This window comes from Oxyura jamaicensis, chromosome 26 (assembly GCF_011077185.1).
Source record: "Oxyura jamaicensis isolate SHBP4307 breed ruddy duck chromosome 26, BPBGC_Ojam_1.0, whole genome shotgun sequence".
In the NCBI taxonomy this organism is placed as follows: Eukaryota; Metazoa; Chordata; class Aves; order Anseriformes; family Anatidae; genus Oxyura; species Oxyura jamaicensis.
Genome location: NC_048918.1, coordinates 3,348,538 through 3,367,819, shown reverse-complemented (window position 1 = coordinate 3,367,819; position 19,282 = coordinate 3,348,538). Strand labels below are relative to the sequence as shown.

The following is a 19,282-nucleotide window of genomic DNA, read 5'->3' as shown; positions in this document are numbered from 1 at the left end:
GCAGCTCCACGCCGGGAGTTAAACCGAGCCTGGGATTTGGGGAATCAGGATTTAGGGGCTCGGGGAGGCCAGAGGAGACGGTGGGGCTTGTTCTGAACACTTTGGGGGCCAGCAGAGGACCGATTGCCCCCCTGTGCTGCAGAACTGGCACCCGTCCTCCCCGCGCGTCCCCAGCAGCGTTTGGGCAGGGGGGCGAGGGACGGGCAGGAAATTCCCAATCTGTTCGGCTCCCATTCTTGCCTCCCCTTTTGTTTCACTCGCCATCTGTCCCGCAGCCCCGCGCACCCCGCGCTCCCGCTGCACGTGCCGTAAATATCAAGGCGGGCTTTGTCTCTGCTTCAAAAGGCGCAGCGGACCCCGAGCCGTGCCGCAGCCCCGAGCCATGGCCAGCAGGGAAAAGTGCGGGGGGCTGGCGTGGCCGGGGGGCTTGGTGGTTCCGCTGCCTCCCTTGCTGGGCTTTTTTTGTGGGGTCGGGGTTTGGGGGGCACAGGCTCAGCCTTGCTCTGCTCGCTGGGTGTTTGTAACATCCCGAAATGGAGCCACGGCCCCTGCTAAGCACCCAGAGGGGAATTTCTTGGGGGAAAACTCCAGCTGTTCCCCCTGCAGAGCCACCCCCAGCAGCCGGGGGGGACACGCACCAGCCCTTGCTCCTCAGGGAGCAGCGGCCGCTGTCCCAGCCTGGCTGCAGCCTTTTAACTCAGAACAAAGCCCCAGACCAGTCAGCAAGGGCAGCTGCTCCGCTTCAGCCCCGTCTTTCCCCTTCTCCGTTTTATCTGGTGCTATAATAGACATAAACTCCCCAGTAAAAGGGCATTGTCAGAGGGAGAAGGGGCCTCACCCTTCGTCTGGCAGCTGGGAGCAGGGGGACAGTGCAGGGCTTAGGGACATTGTTGCCCGTGGCCCGTTCCCATAACACATTTCCCAGCGGTTCCCCAGAGGGAAACCTCTTATCCAGCAGAGGCTGGGATGCAGACCCGGCATCTCCCTTAAATCCCCATCCCTCCATGCCTGCCACTGGCCGGGATCTCAGCCCGGCAGGGACTGCTCCATCCCGGCCACCCTGGGTACAGCCGTGTGTGTGTCTGCCTGGTCTGGAGCAGGCAATCTGGGGACACAGAAAGCCCCAACGCGCCCTGCCTGGCTCTGAATCCAGAGAATCCCCCTTTGGAGTCCTTCGGGGGCTCAGGATCCCAGACCTTGACCCAATCCAGGCTCTGCACGGGGTGGAGAGCGGCCACCCACTGCAAGGAAGGTGACAGTCCCCTCTCAGGGCTGGCCTGGCACCGTGTCCTCACCGCTCTGGTCCCCCCCGGTGTCTCCTGGTCTGCCTGGGGGAACCTGGGCTCCTCCTTGCATTTTGCAGAGAGGTCAGATGCTGTTGCTGGCCCCTGGACGTGGCACAAGCAGACGGGAGCAAAGCGAGGAGCTGAAGGCACTGAGCAAAGCCCAGGCAGCCTGGAGAGGTTCACACGCCCAGCTGAGGCTCACCCCGGGCGCTGCGCTCCCGTCCCAGACGCTGACACCGCTCCAGGAGGAAGCACAAAACGCCCCGGGGGCAGCCAGAGCCTCTCCCGGCTGCTCCCACAGCCCTGCCTGCGTCCTGCCCTCGCCTTGCTGCTGCTGCCAGGGCACGGTGTCCCCAGGGGACAAGGGCACGGTGTCCTTTGGGAACTGGGGTACAGCATTCCACCGGGACGGGGGGCACGGCATCCCCAGGGACAGGGGTGCAGCATCCCTCGGGCTCAAGATTGCAGCATCCTTTGGGGACAGGGACACACCTGGGGACAGGGACACAGCGTCCCTGGGGGGTTACAGGGCACTGCTGCTGCTCGGGGGACGCACAGCCTCCTGTCCCCAAGGTTTGTGCCCCGCTACCATCAGATGCCACCAGCAGCACGGTGGCACAGGACATGCCGGGATGCCCCCAGGGTGCAGGGGGAGGACGGAGGGGTTCAGGTTGCTCAATGCTGACAGACTCCTGAAATAACACTAATTACTATTATAATATTTAATAAGAATCGTATGCAAATCCCCCGGCAAGCTGAGCGAGCTCTGCCCTGACCTGCGCAGCGCAGGGAGGCCTCTTTTTCTCCCCGGCTCTCTCAAACCCTTCGCTGGGAAACAAAAGGTGCAAAGTTTAGTGGTGCATGAAAGGAGAAACAAAACCCAGCCCCAGCCGCGGCCCCCCCACCGCCCCAGCAGACAGATGGCAACAGTTGTCCCCGCACACCAGTTGCTCACAGCCGCCAACAAGCCCCTTTTATCCCCCAACAGGTCGTAAATGAGAGCGTCGGAGCTGGGCAGCCGCCGCGGAGGGGCCCGGGTGGGGACAAGGATGGGGATGGGGACAGCTCTCCCCATGGGATGCACAGAGGGAGAACAAAAAAGCAGCTGAAAGCGGCTCCTCGCCCCCTGCCCATCTGTCTGGACCTCAGGAGCCTCTCCCCAGGGGACGCAGCACGGGGGTGGCTGGGGCGAGTCAGCCCCTGGGACCCTGAGCCCCTCGGTGGCACTGCGGGAGCAGGGAGATGTGGGGTCCCACCACGTTTGGAGCCTTGTGGGGCCAGGCAGGTTGTCCCCTGGGGCTGTTCCATGCCCAGCAGGGCCGTGCGCTCTCCATACCCCACTTTTGTGCCATTTGAGGCGTTCACCTCAACGGGGGGACAACCTCTGGGGGCTGTGCCATGCCCCGTGTGCCAAGGGACGTGCTTGGGGCACCATTTTGGGGCACCAGCAGCAGATTCCTTCCCTTTGTGCTTTGTGCTCGTTCTGGGGGAAGTTTTTCATGGTAAGTCAGCACGAGGCAACGCTGCAGCCTGCCCCGGCTGCTCTTGGAGCCCCTCCAAGCCCAGCGAGCTGCGAGGGCGGAGATGCGAGCACCGAGACGGGCGCTGCACCCCACGGGGAGACGCGAGTGGGTGTGCGGCGGCCGCGACACGCTCACATCTGCCGGTGACCTTTGTGGAGGAAGGAGGTTTTTTTTCCATGGCTCGGTTCAGTTTTTAGTGAGGGCTGGAAAGGCAGAGGCGGGTGTTCCCCTTGGTGCTGGTGTGCGTGGGGCTGCCGGGGATGTACAAGAGCAGAGCCAGGAAGGGTCGGGGCTGCAGGGAGCTCATGAGCGGGTCCCTCCGCTCTCCAGACAGGTAGAAGAAGGTCTTTTGGGAGGAAGGGCAGGTGAGGATCACACTCCCCAGCCAGAAATCTCTCCGCCGGCCTTGCTAAGTGAACAAAACAGCAGCCTGTGTGCAAAACAAGACCCAGGGACCCCTGCCTGCTCCCCGAGCTTGCAAAGGGCGGCGATGCCGCAGCCCTGCCACCCGGCTGCCACCCAAAGCGCCACGGGTTTGGCGCAGCACCAACCCCTGCAAAGCCCACAAACCACCTTCCCGTTGCCGGGCCACGTGGTTGCAAACTTTCTCCAGCTCCGGCAGATCCTGGGAAGATCACTGGGGCTGCGCAGCACCGCAGGCACCGGTGTGTGCCCCGGAGCTTGTGCCTTCCCCTCCCAACCCCGAGGCTGGGGCAGGGCGGCGAGCTGCCAGCTGCTTCGCCCCAGATACAGGCGAGCGCGGCTGCACCCACACGAGTGCCTGATTGGCCTCGGCTGAGCCGAAATAGCCGGTCCCGACCCGGTGCCTTCGCCCCGCTGGCAAACAAAGGGCAGGAAGCACCTGGCGGAGGCCGAGCCCTGCGTGAACCGCGGGAGGAGGCTCGGCGGCGCCCGGTTTCATTTCTGCTGACGTTGCTTTTCTGATAACCCAGAGCTGAGAAATGCCCAACTGCTGCTGGAGGGGCCCCAGGAAAGAGCCAAAGAAACGCACACAAATCCAACGATATTTTGATGTGAATTGAGCAAAAATCTCTGGACCTGCAGAGATGTTGTCCTGTGCCTTCGGGTTAGGGCATTTCCAAGGCTGATTTGGGCTTTGAACTGAGTGTGTTCCTCCAGCAGACGGCCCCAAGCACCCCCAGCTCCCAGGAGGACGGACAGACAGTGCTGCAGCTGCACGCACACACGCCTGGGCAGCCTGACACGGCGAGCAGGGGGACAGCACAGCGCTGGGGACAGGACATTAAAACCCTTTTTACTCCCTGTAGGCATCAAAAGCTCTTCCAGCCTTCTGGGATGGGAGGAGAACATTTCCCCCTGAGACCCAGCAGTGCCCATGGAGGGGTTTTGTGGTGGATGTCATCTCACGGGGACTCATCCTTCCCCCTGGTTGCAGGACGCAGGAGGTGTGTGGCGGTGCAGGCAGGGCCAAAGGGCTGTGATCTCGCCGCGGACACGTCAGGGGTGCGTGCTCATTTACGCATCATGCCGATCTCTGATTACAGGGACATTATCTGACCCGGGTTCTTTGAGCCAGGCACTTCCCTGTCTTCCCAGAAACACCCAAATGAAAAAAAAAAAAAAATAATAATAATAATCCCAGCAGAAATCCAGCAAAAAGCAGGGCAGAAAAGGAGTCCAAACTGCAGCAGGCGGGAGGTGGGCAGAGGTGGGTGCGTTTTTATTTATTTTCCAGTTTTTCTGGAGCTGCTCCAGGCACACAGGGGTATAGCACAGCCGTGCCCCAGAGCTGGTCCTGGGACGTGCTCGGCTACCTCGTGATGGGAAAACAGGCTGAGGGCTAAGACCCAGCCTCAAAAGGCCTGGGAAGGGCTTGGGGGGGACACCAAAGACGCCCCCCCCAGTGTAATGCAGCGTGTAGTGCCACGTATCGCGATCCTACCAGAAGGAACACGACAAACAAAATAAAAATAGCAGATGAGTCACATATTAAAAGGCTGGCGGGGGGGGTCTGGTTGCTGTGCCACGGAGCTGACTCCTCGCTGAACGCCGCCCTGCGTAAGAGCTGTATTTTTATCCTGGCTACCGGTGACTCGAATTTTCGAGGATCTCAGCTCTGCTGGTGCTGGCCCAGGCACTGTGGTTATGGCCCCAAAAACGGGCTGGGGTGCACGGGTTGGGGCAAGGACTGTGCTGGCCCAAACAGGGGCCGTGGCATGCCGGCCCGGGCAAGCCAGACAGGGTCTGGCCACCATCAGCTGACTGCAGGAAGCCTTTGAACCTGCGTGACTGCCGAGCTAATCAGCGGCCGAGCGGGACGCCCATTCCTCCCTAACAGCCTCGTTTCACAAGCAGCAGCAATTTGGGTGTGTTTATTGAAACTAATGAAGGGATGAGTTCAAAAAGGAGTGGCTTTGACACAGCACCAACATCAGCCCGCAAATTGTTTTCCTCCTCGAGGAGGCCCGGCGTGATAAAAGCAGGAGGGGAGGAGGTGGCTTTGGGCCCGCTCGGTGGGGCCGGGCTGGTGCCCACCCCTTGGCAGCTCCTTTCTGGGAAGTCCTCGGCCCTGGGAGCAGTCGGGGTGGAGGGCAAGGACCCGACAGGCTTCAATTCAAGCCCTACTGGACATTACAGAAATGTTTTGGCAGGTTTGGGACCAAAGAAAGCACCCATGTGAGCTGATTTGGTGAATTTACGTATATGAGGTCAGCCTGAAGCTGAGCATGGTGGTGGGGGTAAGGACACGAGGTGGACGCCCCCATTGTATCTCCCTGCTGCAGTCACCAGCCTTGACACAGCCAAAACAGGATCTGTCCTGAATCAGCCCCAGCTGCCTTTGCCGTGACTGTCCCCGAGCATCCTCTGCCAGCCCCAACATTTCGATCCTCTGACCTCACGGCCTTCCTGCCCCGGGGGGCTGCTGACTCAGCCGGCCCTGGAAGGGCAGCAGGGAAGGGGCTTGGTGGCACCCCACAAGGTCAGCTCCGCTGGGGGGGAAACCAGGGGCCACCTCTGTGCCATGAATTGCCAGCTTCCAAGATCTTTTGGTGTTGTTTCTAGTGTTGGGAAGGAGCTGGCAGTCAGCTCTAGCACCTCAGTGCCCTGGCTGCAGATGGCATTTCCAAAATCCACACTGATCCCCCAGTGCCCGGCCCAGAAGAGCCAAGTCAGTGTGGGAAGGAGCTGTGGCAGGACACCCGCAGCCCTGCGTTAGTCATCGGCATTCCCAGCCTCTGCTCCTTGGGGCTGGAGGGTCAGGCCTCGAGTCAGCACCTTGAGTAAGCAACTTTCTTCCTCCTCCTCCACGCAGCCGGGTGCTAGCAGCCAGCCACACGTTACCCAAGCCCACAGCACTCGGGGGATCTCGGCCGCGATCCCAACCCTCTTTGTAAGCGCTCAGCAGCTCCCCGAAGAAGACAAGGCTCGCTGGTACTGCTACATTTTTATTAAAGTAACAAAAGCATACGTCTGTCAAAGGATCTGTACATTCCGTATATAAAAACACTACTGTACAATTAGTAACCATCCACTCCCTCCTCCGAGCGTAGCTTTACAAACTCTCTACCATTTTCACCAGACACAAAAAGCAGGTCCCGTTCAACAGTCCAGCTGGTTTAACCGGGGAGAGGAACCCCCCCCAGACACGCTCCTAAAACACACACCGTCCGGCTCCAAAAGTATCAGGCTTGTAGGCAAAAAAAGGCAACAGCACACTAATTCACAGCTTTTACATGGAACCAGCTACAAGAGAAATGGATCGCACCCAGATCCGGGTGGCTTTGAAGCTAACAAGATACCTTTAACACCAGACTCCTCCACGCTGGGGACAGAGAACTCGGCTATTTTTGTTTTGTGAGCGGGGGCAGGCTAAGATTAGTGTGTTCCTTTGGTGTGGGCTGCCAGATCTCTTCTGGTAAGAGGGATGGAACAGGGTAATAGAGGGGTAAAACCTTCAAACTGCACCGATCATGACAAATCACAACCCAAGTGCCAGCCTCCAGGAAACTCCCCAGCCAGCCAGGAGCCCAGCAAAGCACACGGCACTCGTCCCGGACACGTCGCAGCTCTCCTCGGGAGCTTTCCACATAAGCAGATTTTTAAGTGATGACTTGAGCTCAGATCCCTTTTCCTTGAAAAAGGGATTTTGCTTTTTGGAAGTTCCCCAGCACTGCCCTCTCGGTGATGTCACCTATTGCACAAGGGCACCGGGGGAAAAGCCCCAGTGACTTCTTTCAGCTTCTGCTTTGGAGATGTGAGAGATTCGAGTGATGCAGAGGGAAGTGATGCAACTTCAGAGCTGCCGCCTGTTACTGATCAGGGACAAACAGATCCTGTTAAAATGTCAAGTGGTGAGTTACCAATCGAGGCTGGTTTTCCAGTTCAGGAAATGGCAATTTGAAACTGCTACAGAAATCTGAACTTACTTTTCCACCTGAAAAGCAGTCTGAGTTGGGGAAGCTATGCTATTTTTAATATTAAAAACAAAGCTAAGAACTGCGGCAGACAGGAGGCTTCCTTCCTCTCCCAGAGCGTTCAAGGTTTTGAAATATATTGCACAATTGTCTGAGAACTTGATTCATCAAAGGCTGGGAAAGAACAACTCTGGTTATGCCAGTCAGCTGCTGGGTCAAGAGAAGAGGAAGGTAAGAGCGTGCTGCAAAACAGCTCGGGGAAAGTTTCGTTAGAGCAAACCACGTCAATGCCCTGGTTTTTCAATCACTTCTCCCAGGATCCCTGGAGGAACACCAGCTGGTTAGGAAAAAGGCAACGGACACACAACATCCCAGTAAAGGCTCATTCCCCAGCAGGTAGATAAAAGTTCCGGGGGCAGCACTGCTGGTTCCCACCCAGCCTGTAGTAGCCAGAGCAGTTTAAGGGCCAAATCCTGAGCAACGCTCAGGCAAGTCTCCCTGAATACAAGTACCGCTGGGACTCCACGAGGAGTTCTGCTTGAGGGGGCAAAGCACAGGACCAGGCGTTAATTGTGCAAAACAGTTGTGTACCAAGAGATCGGAACCAGGTGGTGCCCCCAGCAAGGTCTCAGCTGAGCCAGCTCCCAGGGGCAGCCTCCTGCTGAGCACCCAGGGGAGGAAGAGAGGGAAGAGGAGGTGGGAATTTAAAAGCAACACTGACCCCAAAGCACCTGAGCACCCCAGCCTCGGAACTGCAGCAAGCACAGGGGGCAGAGATCCCCAATACCTTGGGATTTTAGGAGAGAAGGCAAAAGAGGATCTGACACCAACCTCTAGGGCACAAGGCAAGTTGCTTCAGCTCTTCCAGAGAAGTGACGCAGCAGCTCGTCAGCACCAGATTAGGCAATTTTTATGCGCAAGAGGCCACGGGCAGGATGTCTGAGCCCTCCAGAGCAGGCAGGCCTTGTAATTCAGAGCTGATTTCAGGGTCTGGAGCACCCTCCCAGTGCAGACAGCTGTGGTGACAGCCAGGTACCAGGGAGCACCAGGAACAAAGAGCACTCCGGTGCCACCACAGCGTCTGCAGTATTCATCCTGGGGACCTCCACGGCACAGCCTGGTGCTCCCCAACCACCACATCTCTGCCTCAGGTGTTTCACATGGTGAGGACACCCCCAGGGCCCCTCAGCCCAGCAGCAGGCAGGAGATGGGGGGGTTGGAGACCAGCCATGCACTGCCCCTCGCTTTGTGCTCCGGGGGGGCAGCCCAGAGCTGCAGGACTCAGAGTGGGTGGGTCCAGAAAAGCAAGAGCAGGAGAGGTCCCAGAGCCCCCAGCATTACCGAGCCCTCAGGGCAAGGTTCCCCCTTATGATTTATCCAGGCCCCAGAGATCAGCTGAGCTGGGAAGTGAAACTGGTGAAGGAAAGATGTCCCTTGTCCCTTCCCTAGCAGTATCACAACACTTGGTGACAACACTGCTGGGGACCAGGGCAGGGAGGAGGTGAGATCTCCCCCACACCAGCCACACGTCCCAGCCTGCCTCTTCCCCCTCTTCCTCCATTCCAAGCTGCCCAAGTGAGAGAGCCAGCCCATGACAATTGCCATCCAACACTAATTAGGTAGATATCGGCTTCATAATAAAAACTCATAAGCTTGCAACAGCTTTAAAAAAGGCACCGAAAGCACTGCTCCTGTCTGAAGCAGTGCCCAATATTTTAATTTTGGATTTTCTTGGATTTTCTTAAAAAATATAAATAGCTCTTCATTTTAAAAATAGATCCTCAGGTGAGGTATACAGTAGCCCGTGTCTTGGCAGTGTAAGGACATGAGGAGGATTTAGCTGGAGACAGTCATGATGTAGTTTTTGGAAGGGCTGGTGCGACCGAACATCATCTGGTTCTTACAGGTGAGCATCCCGTAGGAGCTCCCGGGTTTCGTGGCGGTCGCTTCGTACAAGACACAGATGGAGCCGTCCTCCCCAATGCGGTACGAGACCTCGTAGGGGTCCACCCAGAGCGTGAGCTCGCTGGGCAGGAGCTGGTAGAGCTGCGGGAGGCTGAGTCCGATCTGGCTCGCTGCCTTGCTGATAATGGGGTCCATTTTGTGGTTGATGCGGATGCAGCGGTAGCCGGAGCCTTTGAAGGGTTTCTCGGGAAACCAGTGGTGTTTGTAGTGCTCTGCAAGGGAAGCGAGAGGGGGAGAGCGGTGAGCGGGCGTGCAGCCACTGTGAGGTCTGTGTCCCGCTGCAGTCCCAAGGGGGTCCCACAAAGGCAGAGGGAACCGAGTCCTCCTTCAGCTGCCTCCATCAGGGAGGCCAGGGCAGAGAGCTCTGCTGTTTGGCTGCTGCTTGCTCCCAGGCACAGGGGTGTTGCTCTTCGGGTCCGAAAACCCCTGGCAGAACAGTGGGGGTGGCAGACAGGACCCCAAAGCCACTTGGGGTGGGGGCAATACCAGCAGCACCACCCTACCACAGTCGGGGAGCAGCCTCTGGGTCAGTCTGTGACTTTGGGGCAGGTCGCTGCCCCTTATCTCAGCACAGCACCAAACAAACCATCCCGTCTCAGGGCTGATAACACAAAGGCTGCCTTAGGCTGGGAGGGGACGCGGCCACCACCCAGCTAGTGCTGGGCACCGGATGGGTGCGTGGGGGGCACCGAAACCCCACCGACACAGGGCTGAGCACCACTGGTAGGGATAAGGCACAGAGACCAGCTTGGGGCCATCCCGATCAAGGCTACTGGATGCAACTGGGGGAAGAGAAAAAACCCTCAGCTGGGGTCCAGCTCCTCATCGTTCAGGAGGCAGCAGCTGGTCACCCAGGACCTCACAGTGACACAGGTGGGTGCCCTAGGGGACACGGGTGGGCACCCAGGTAAGGCAAACAGGCACCCAGCACCACGGGGCACACGGCCGGGTGCCAGACAAGGAACACGGATGGGTGCCAGCCCGTGCTTGTCCCCGGGGAGGGGACACCGGGCAGCAACGCGACGGCCACGGGGCAATACCCCCGAGAGGGCTCCGAGTCCTGAGGAGGAGAAGGGTCGCGGGGGGGTCGGATCGTCCCGGGGGGAGGCTCAGTTCGCCGGGGGGGCTCTCACCTGCCAGCGCCTCCCGCAGCGCCCCGCCGAAGACCTGCAGTTGCTGCTCGCTGACGCAGCCCCGCGTCCGCAGGAGGCCGGAGACGAACCCGACGGCGGCAGCGATCTCGGGCAGCATCTCGGGCCGAGAGGGACCGCGCCGGGGGCTCATGGCTGTCCGGTAAAGGGGGAGGGAATCCGGTGTCCTGGTTCGGCTCAGATCAGCCCGGGGGGGGCGGTTCGGCTCAGATCAGCCCAGCTTGGGGGTTCGGGCTCGGTTCTGCTCGGCTTTGCCCGGCTCGGCTCGGCTCCGCCCGGCCCGGGGGTCCCGGTTGGTCCCGGCCCGTCCCGGCCCCGCTCGTCCCGGCTCGGTTCACGGGGGCCGCGGGTTCGGTGCCGCCTTTATATAGAGCGGCGCGGGGAGGCGTCATCGGCGCGGCGGCTCCCATTGGCCGAGGCGGGCGGCGGTATGCAAATAGCGCCTGAGCTCAGCGCCCTGGAAGGAGTGACGTCAGCACGGGGGGGGGCGGAGGGAAGGGGGGCAGTCAGCAGGGGGCGGGGGGGGGGGGTAAGAGGGGGACGGGGGGGAGGAAGGGATCGGGACCGGGATCGGGATCGAGACCAGGACTGGGACCGGGACCGGGATCGGGATCGGGACCAGGATCGGCCCCCGCCGCCCCCCCCCGCCCCAAGCAGAGCCCCCTTCCCCCCCAGCCCCTGGGCACCAGGAGGGTTTTTTTGGGGGGTCCCAAGGAGGAAAGGGGTCGGGCAGGGCCCCCCCGGGCTGCCCCGAGCGGTGCAGGGGACCCCGGGTCCCGGTGTCCTTCGTGGTGCTGGGGGAGGTGGTGACAGGCTCCCCTTGGGTGCCAGGCACCCTTAGGTGCTCTGCACCCCATGGAGCAGGGTGCTGGGTGCTGGGTGCTGTGTGGGACCCCAACCCCCAACCCCACAGCCTGGGGGAGTGGGACCACCAGTGCCAGGCCCCCTGCCCACCATCGGGTGCCCTCATGGATGTGGACACGGATCCCAAGGCTCAGGTCACCCCCACAAAGGGATCCCCACAGCCCTAGAGCCCGGTGGCACCGTGGGACGGGCCTGGCACGAGGGGTCCTGGCGGTCCCCAAGTCACTGGCTCATCACCGGAGTTCTCTTGGTGCCACTTCTGTGCTGGGACACCCCGGCTCAGCCACCTGTGACAGCCCCCACCTCCGTCCCCTCTGCCCCCTTGCCTCCAGCACAGCCGGGTGCTGCCGCCCCGCACACTGCACCTCCCCAGGGGCACACGGGCAGGTTTCCATCGCCAAAAGTCCCCCGAGACGCATCGTACGTCCTTGTGCCCTCATCACCGGGTTCTGGGCAAGGCCAAAGCCTTTCCAGGCAGCCACCTAAGGGACAGGGGGACACTACGGCACCCGCCTTTGTCCTCCTGCCCAGGGAGCGTTTGAGGCGAGCAGCGAGGGCCCCAGGAGAGCAGGAGGAGGTGGCTGCAGCGCCTGGACGTGTCCCGTCACGGAGCGGGGCGAGCAAGCCGAGGCAGGCAGGGACCTGAAGCAAGCGTCCTCGGGTGCCTGCATCCAGCCCAGCGGGAGAGGAGAAGCGGTGCGAGCAGAGCATGGCCCTGCCGCTCAGCAAGGCGCAAGCAGCACCCGAAAGCCACTACAAAACGGGGAGCTGCAGCGGCTGGCCCCGCTGCCGGCCCCGCTGCCCGGGATAAAGGCAGCCCAGCCTCTGTGAAACTGGCCCGAAGCTACAGCAGCTGTAGGAGGCCAGGCTGCGTTCTTGCCTCCGCTTTGATCAGCCCTGAGAGAGTTAGTATCAAAACAGGATGGGTTTTCTGAATGAACGTTCCCTGGCAGAGGGCTGGGGTTGTTGTGAGCCATCGTCTGGCAGCCCCACACCTCTCCCTGTGCACCGGGGGAGGATCTGAGGGCGCAGATCTGGTGCAGCCCCCACTGAGAAGGGGTTCGATGCCCAGGGCCTCATCTGGCAGCGGGTGCAGCTGGAGACTGCCACTGCCACTGCCTGAGGAGCTGATGCCCTGCCAGCCCAGGTTCCCAAATGCTGCTCCCATCGCGGCACCGTGTTTGCTCCCCAGAAGGTGCAGGAGGAGCACACGGCCCCAGGCACACCGCCTGCCCCCACCCCACTGCGGCTGTCATGGGACCCCGCGGGGTCCTGGCCCACCTGGGCACCCCGCTTTTGGCAAGAGCCATCTGAGAGCACTCAGCAGAGGGGAGTTTGTGGGGCACCTCTTAGCACAGCAGGTCTCCAAACCCCAATTGTTTTCCATGACTCCAACTGGATTTTTTGGGGCTTTTTGCTTCCAGAGTCTGCAGTTCATTTTATTGACACCTCTGTTGTTCCTCCGTGCAGGCGCTGTGCTTGGAACCTCGCACCTAAAGCACGAGGGGATGGCTAGGTAGCAGTGTGTAGCCCACAAATGGGAGAAAAGAGTAGGAAAATAGCTTTTGAAATCATAGAAGATGTCGATATAAAAGGTAGTGCCAAGCAGAGGTCTGTTCTGACCCCAATTCTTGTTCTGCACAGCTCAAAAGAAAGGCAGCAGCACAGAAGTAGGGTCAAGCCAGCAAGAAGATAGAGCCAAGGGGTCCCCGGGTCCTCCCTCCCCGCTCCATCTGCCGCTCCATTCATCCGCAAAGCACAAGGAACCAGGCAAATCTCTTGCTATAAACCAGATTTGTCTTTGTAAGCTTTGAAATAAACCCAAGGATTAAAGTCTAAGGACTTTTTTTTTTTTTTTTTTAAGTCAGCAACACACATGAAAGAGCGCACGGGTCCATGCGAAGCTCGGAGCACGGCACAATGCGGGGGGGAGGTGATTTGTGCCGCAGCAGCAGCCGGGGGCCCCTGGAAGAGGCTGCATAAACACACAGCGCGAGCCCGTCCGCGCAGAGCTTTATTGCTTTCAACACACCTGTGCTGCCAGCCAGCAAACGCCCTCGGAGCGTGTGGGCACGGTCATCACCGGTGTAAAATTAGGAAGCAAACAAAGCCATCAGTGCAGAAGACACCTTCGTATAAATGCACCGGGAAAAGGCAAAGTGAGACCAAACCCGCGACTTTTCTGCCGTGGCAAAGCCCAGGAGGCCCGAGCAGAGCTGGCAACCCGACTGAGCGAGCAGGGAGCAGGGAAAAAGGGGCTGTGCCCCCGGCCAACAGAAGGATCGCGTTAAAAAGCACTTGGATGGCATCGTCCAGACCTGAGTCACCGGACGACAACGGCAGTAAGAGGTGTCCTGTCCTCCAGCCTGCCAAGAACAGCACTGAGAGCAGGCGCGGTGTGCTCGCCAGTAGGACTAACAGAGCTCGCCCAGTGCTGCTGCTGATGTGGCCTCGGCCAGCAGGTTCCCCTGGTCCCCCCTGCTCGGCAAGTGGATGAAGTAAGCGTGGCACCATCCTCCGAATTCAGGTCCTCCATTTGTTCCTAATCACAGGGGCCCTCCTCGCAGCTTAGGGCCTTTGTCTTGCGTGTTCCTATGGGCCGACACAGGCCCAGCTCCCCCAGATCAGATTGTCTTCGTTAAGCCCTTCCAATAAGAGATTTCCTGTGGAGCTCAAGGGCCTCTAAGCGGGTTACGTGCCCATAACTTCTGGCCCTGGTACAACGAGACGGGCAGGCTTAAAGACGGGGCAGGAGGCCTAACGCACGCCTTCCAACTGCTTTGAGGAGCCGGAGAGTAAACAAACAATTAGAAAATAAAATTCATTTTAAAAAGCGAAGTCAGAGCGGCTTTAATGTCATTCTGGCTAGATTAGTTTCCGCCCTGTGTTTAGCTGGAAATGGCTGAGAGCATTTAGATTTCAATTTAAAAAAAAAAAAAAAAAACAACACACCAAAACAATAAACCTCGCCATAGCGATCGGCCAGACCAGCTTTGGGACTGGTTGGGCAGGAATGAGGCGTTCAGATAGGCTTCCAAACGCTCTGTTTATCCAAAGGAGGTTCGAAACCAGTTGAGCTGGAAGCTTTACAATAAAAGGGGAGCGTTTGGCTTTCAATCAAGGGTTAAAACTCAGCACGGCCAGACCGAGCTGCTCACGGGGACTTGGGCTTTGCAGGAGTCAGCAGCTCCGGGTGTTTGTGTACACCTAAAAGGAAGCTGTTCCCACGCTCCGCTTTGAGCTGGTAGTTTTGGAGGGGGCACCTTTCTCACCACGGTGGGCTGAAGTTCCTGAGGCATCCGACACAAAACCCGGCTTGGGAATACCCTTCGGGTCAGCCGCCAGTCATACAGTCACGAATCCGCGCCCCCCGTTATCAGCAGCGAAATAGTTACCCATGGAATTAACGTTTTAAATCCTCCCGATTAGACGTGTCCCACGGCTTGCTAAATTAGCTGTCACTTCTCCCGGCTGGGTCCCTCCCAATTACCCGAGTGTTTGGGAAGGATTTTAAGGTTAGCTGGGTGGATTTGGGAAGGCGAGGGCTGGCTTCATGTTTGGGGGGGGGGGGGGGGGGAAGTCTCTGTTCTGAACTGTAAAAATAATAGATGTACTGGCCCCGTTCAGATCTCATTATCTGGCTCTGCCGGAGAAGGCGCAGACATCGGGATGGTGCTGCCAGCAGCCACCTGGTTGCTAGCACCGGGTAAGCGCAGTCACTGGGAATTTAAGGGGAAAAAAAGCCCAGGGGTAAGCAGGGCTGGTGTGTTTAATCAGGGCTGTAATTGGTAACCCGGGTCTGACCCCAGAAACAGGCCTAGCAGGCAGGGTAAACAATAAAGCAAGAGTCTGATGCCCAGCCTACACTTAGAGCTAATAAGTCCTTTCAAAACACGCGGTTGTGAAATAAGACTGAGCGAACCGTGTGAAACGCATCGGAGAGGGGGAACGATAGGGACAGACAACAAAGCCTCTTTAACCTGTTCGCTCCCTGGGTTGGCCCCTGGTTCTGCAGCACGCACGGGTTCCTGGCAGCCCAGAGCCCAGCCAGGAGAAGCGCCGAGCATCTTCTCGCCAGGCCAAGCTCCTGGAAGCTCACCAGCCCTCGTGCCTCCACAGCGTGCACTGTGCCATGCCCCCTGCCCCCTATTTTGGGGCCTGAATGCGTTTTGGTCCTGTGCTGGGCCTGCCTGTGCCGCTTGTAACCAGCCGCCCTCCCTTCACCAGCATCTGCAGCGTGGACGGGACATGCGGAGACATGCTCTGGGCATGTTGGGGCAGCTCCGTTTGCAGGCTCTCAGGATGCTAAATATTCCCCTCTGCCTCATCCGCAGAGGGTATGGGGGCTGAGGGCTGGATGCCCTCCAGCGTTTGAGCACAGCAGCTTCTGTAGCACGAGCCAGCGGCTTCGGCGACTGCCCGCAGCGACCCAGGAGACGCCTTCCTCAGAACAACCTCCCTCTGAGCCTCCCTCTTTATTGCAGGCCGTTGTTTCCTCATGGAAAACAACCTATCTGACCTGCTGCGAATGTCACATCTGTTCGGGAGTATTTTAGGAAGCAAACATTGCCGCACTCGAGGGAGCTGCAACCACAGTAATTGCTTTTTCTTCGAATTTCTGAGGACTTTGGGCCTAGTTTTCCAATGGTGCTGAGCACTCGCTGGCTCCAGCTGCTTTAAGTGCACTCTGGAGGCTTTCTCCTTGGCCTCACTAGCTTCTCGCTGAACCCATGTTGACAGAGCCTTGTGCAAGGAGACATTTGCTCAAAGCCCGACCTTACTGGCTGGAGGAGAAGCCTCAGACAATAGTTCCTCCCGAAGCTGCCATGTCGGGGAAGGTATGTCGATGACCTCACGCTGATTTCACAGATGGTTTCCTGTTCTCTGCATTTGGTTATTGTTTTTTTCCACATCCTCTTTGCAGGATGCCACTGCCTCCGCCTACCTCTGTTCCTGTCAAACAAAGCTGGAGGGGGCTGAAGGGGGCAAGAGAAGAGGTCCAGCAGGGCGCTCAGCGCGGCGGCAGGCCCAGAGCAGGGTGGGGACAGAGGACTTTGCACGGGCAGGTCCAGAGAAAGTTTCCAGCTGTAAAGCCTGGAACGGGCTTGTTAGTTCCCGAGATAAAAATGAGTTCAGAGCCCTGGCTTGCTCTCAGAAATGGAGCAAGGATCAGTGGGGCTCTGGGAGGACGGCAGCGTCCCGCTGCCCCCCTCTGCCCTCCAGCAGCCCTTGGCGCTGCCACATCCCCGCAGCGCAGCAAGGTGAACAGCTCGTGTGAGACACGGGTGTGTGCACAGCACCCCTTATTGCAGCACCCCGGGGTGTGTCTGCCCCAGAAAGTCCCCGAACACACACTAGCTCCAGTCAAAACATGATTTCCCTCCCTGTAGCTGGGGATAGGTAAATACTGCAGCAACCGGTGGCGAACCCTCCAACGCCACGGGATGCAGGAGCCAAATCCTCCTCAACACGACCAGACGAACTGGGGTTTAGGCTCTAAGGAGGGGCAGGCAGCCATGGGGGCTGGAAACGGAGCCCTAAATGATGCTGGGTCTTGCTCAAAGCCACAAAGGCGAGACATGGGGCTCCTCCTGTGAGCTGCAGGCCCCAGTGCTGCAGCGCCTGTGTTCCCCAGAGCTTTCCAGGCAAAGCTCCCTGCTGGGGCTATCTCACACCTCTCCTTCTAGGGCAGGCCGGAGGGCTATATATAGGGCTTTCACATTTCACTCCAACGTGCCCGTGCTACGAAAAAGGGATTTTTCTTTTCTTAGAAATGAGAAGTTCAGAAAAACCCTCTGGCTGAAACCACGAGGCGGGATTTTTTAAGTGGTGAGAACGCGGCTCGTCTGCCAAACTCCGGCTCGGCCGGGGAGCTACGCTGCGACGAGCTGCCAGAGCAGCGCGTTGCCGAAATCTGCGTTTATTGCTTATAAAGCATTAATGCGGGATAACGTGCCTCGCAGCGCCATAGCAACCCCAATCGTCGGCAGCAAAACAAGGGCAGGAGCACCGAAGGCCCCGTTGCTGTAGCAGCCGCTAAGTGAATTTACCGTCCCTGTTCGGAGCCGCCTGACGTCTCGGCACCGGGTGGGGAGTCTCTGCGGGGCTTGGGGCTGTTTTCTGAAAGCCCACAGAGAGCAGCTGGTTTACCCACACTTGAGAAGAGAAGGAGACGGTTACAGATTAAAGTGGTTTCTATTGCAGCGTCAGGGACCTGAGCTACCACCACTCAGTCCTTTGCTGAAGGGTTCCATAGGACATACAGCGTCAAGGAGAAATGGGATCTTTCTGGGAAGACCTGTGTTTTCCCATAAGGCTGAAGAGTTCGAGCCTGTCCCATGCAGACTTCAAAGCATTAGCGTGGCGGGTGCTGCTAACAGGAGAAGACAAGCAGCTCTAAAACTTCCAGATTTTGGCCTACACCAGCGCTGTTACGACCACAGTCAGTTCATTTATGGCAACCTGACCTGGCCGTGGCTAGCTCCAGAATCTCCTGGCCATCACAAGCTATGGGTCTGGCTGCCCTTCTCTCCCTCCCCACCAGTCCTCGTCTTGGTCCCCAGCGTGACTCCACGGCGTGGATTATGTCAGGTTTTATCTGTAGCTGCTCCGCTGACAAAGCTCTGCCCAATCCATCCATCTCCCTGTGGCCTTTATGTGCCCAGACAGCAAATCCCCGGGGACTTGCGTCTGACAGCCATCGGGAGCTGAAGCACGCAGATGGTCCAGGCTCCAGCGTGGGAGAGAAGGGACACTGGGAGAAGGTCCTTGGGGTTCTTCTCAGGCTACACCCACAAATATGAAAGCCGCCCGTGCTTCCCAGAGCCCAGCAAACCTCCCAAGCCCTGCAAACATCAATTAGCACACAAAGACGGCCCAGATAAAGCAGGGCAACACCCTAGCAGAGCTTAGATCTGGGTGGTGCCCTTTCCCAAGAGGCAGGCTGATCCCCGTGTGGAGAGATACCTCCCGAGTAGCAGGTGGACTCTGCAGGACCGCTCTAGGCTGTTCCCAAGGATTCCCAGCCCTCCTCAGCAAAGCCGGCTAATTGGTTTTTGGTGCGTGCTGCACCTGCGCAAGGGGAGGCAGGTGCAGGGTGGACCGCATGCAGCCACCCTCGGGTGCTTCCCAAACCTCCCCCCTAGCCACGATGCCACATGCCCCGGCTCTCCCTGAGCAGCACACGGCTCCTCTGTGGCCGCAACAAAGGGCAGCTCAGCACCAGAGCAGAGACGGAGCTGGCAGCTCCCTCGGGAGGGTCTGGAAGGAAGGAGAACGCAGCAGGACTGAGGTGATGCTGGTCCCTTCAGCGATAGGTGTCCTCCTCACCACGGCACGCAGCAGTCCTGAAAAGCAGCCCTTTGCTTCCCAAATCCTACGGGCCAGAACGAACGCCCTCCCCGCTTTGGCGTGCTGGCTTCTTTTACCGCTGCCTCGCAAGCTTCAGGGGGGGAAGCCGATGTGGTTTTCTTCATTCAACCTGCTGCAGGAGCCCCACAGAAAGTTTTTTTGTTCAAGGAGGGTCAGAGAGGCTGGACTCGACCAGATGCCTGGCCTGGGAGCTGGAACTCACCCTGCGCTGCCAGGGTGTGTGCAACCAGGGAGGGAGTTGGCCAGTTAGTAAAGTAGGGGTCATTTACTCAAAAATCTGGGTTTACGCATGGCTTTGGATTGTACACAGAGTTCATCTAGGTTTGGATCCCAGGTCTCAGGTTAGAGCCACATCTATTACTCAGAAGCAGCACTTAAGCTCACTCTTCGTATTTCTGCATTTCAGCAACAGCCGAGGCTTCAGCAGAGTCTCTGGGGGCATTTTTCCACTTATATTTAAAGGAATTAAAGCAGTCGTGATTTTATCTGTGTACATTTGAGGAGAGGAGGTGGGGTCTGGATTCCTGAGCCATTTTCAGGTCAGACCTTGGTGCCTGTCCAAGGCCTTGCCCTATTGCTCAATTCCTGCGCAGGACTTTGGTCTCCCTTTACAAAAACCCGGGAGCTTCACATAGGAGCTAGGTTTGGAATGAAACTGGCCCATTTTAACCCGCTTAAGCTAAACATAACATCGACATCCTGGAAATGGCCTCTGGGAGGCTGCC

The 19,282-nt window shown here is 58.6% G+C and overlaps 1 protein-coding gene across 1 annotated transcript; it reads right to left on the bottom strand.

Moving 5' to 3' along the window:
• Positions 1 to 7,618: 7,618 nt before the first annotated feature.
• On the bottom strand, positions 7,619 to 10,532 carry BTG2 (BTG anti-proliferation factor 2). The gene is made up of 2 exons (XM_035347056.1): positions 10,305 to 10,532; positions 7,619 to 9,383 (listed from the first exon to the last, which is right to left on the bottom strand). Exons 1-2 carry the CDS (start codon positions 10,453 to 10,455, stop codon positions 9,043 to 9,045), a joined length of 492 nt encoding a protein of 163 aa, XP_035202947.1. The 5' UTR covers positions 10,456 to 10,532; the 3' UTR covers positions 7,619 to 9,042.
• Positions 10,533 to 19,282: the final 8,750 nt, after the last annotated feature.

Coding starts and splice junctions, on each gene's coding strand:
- BTG2 (XM_035347056.1), bottom strand. CDS start 10,455: ATGAGCCCCCGGCGCGGTCCCTCTCGGCCCGAGATGCTGCCCGAGATC. Junction 9,384..10,304: donor GCTGCGGGAGGCGCTGGCAG/GTGAGAGCCCCC, acceptor CTTCCCTTGCAG/AGCACTACAAACACCACTGG.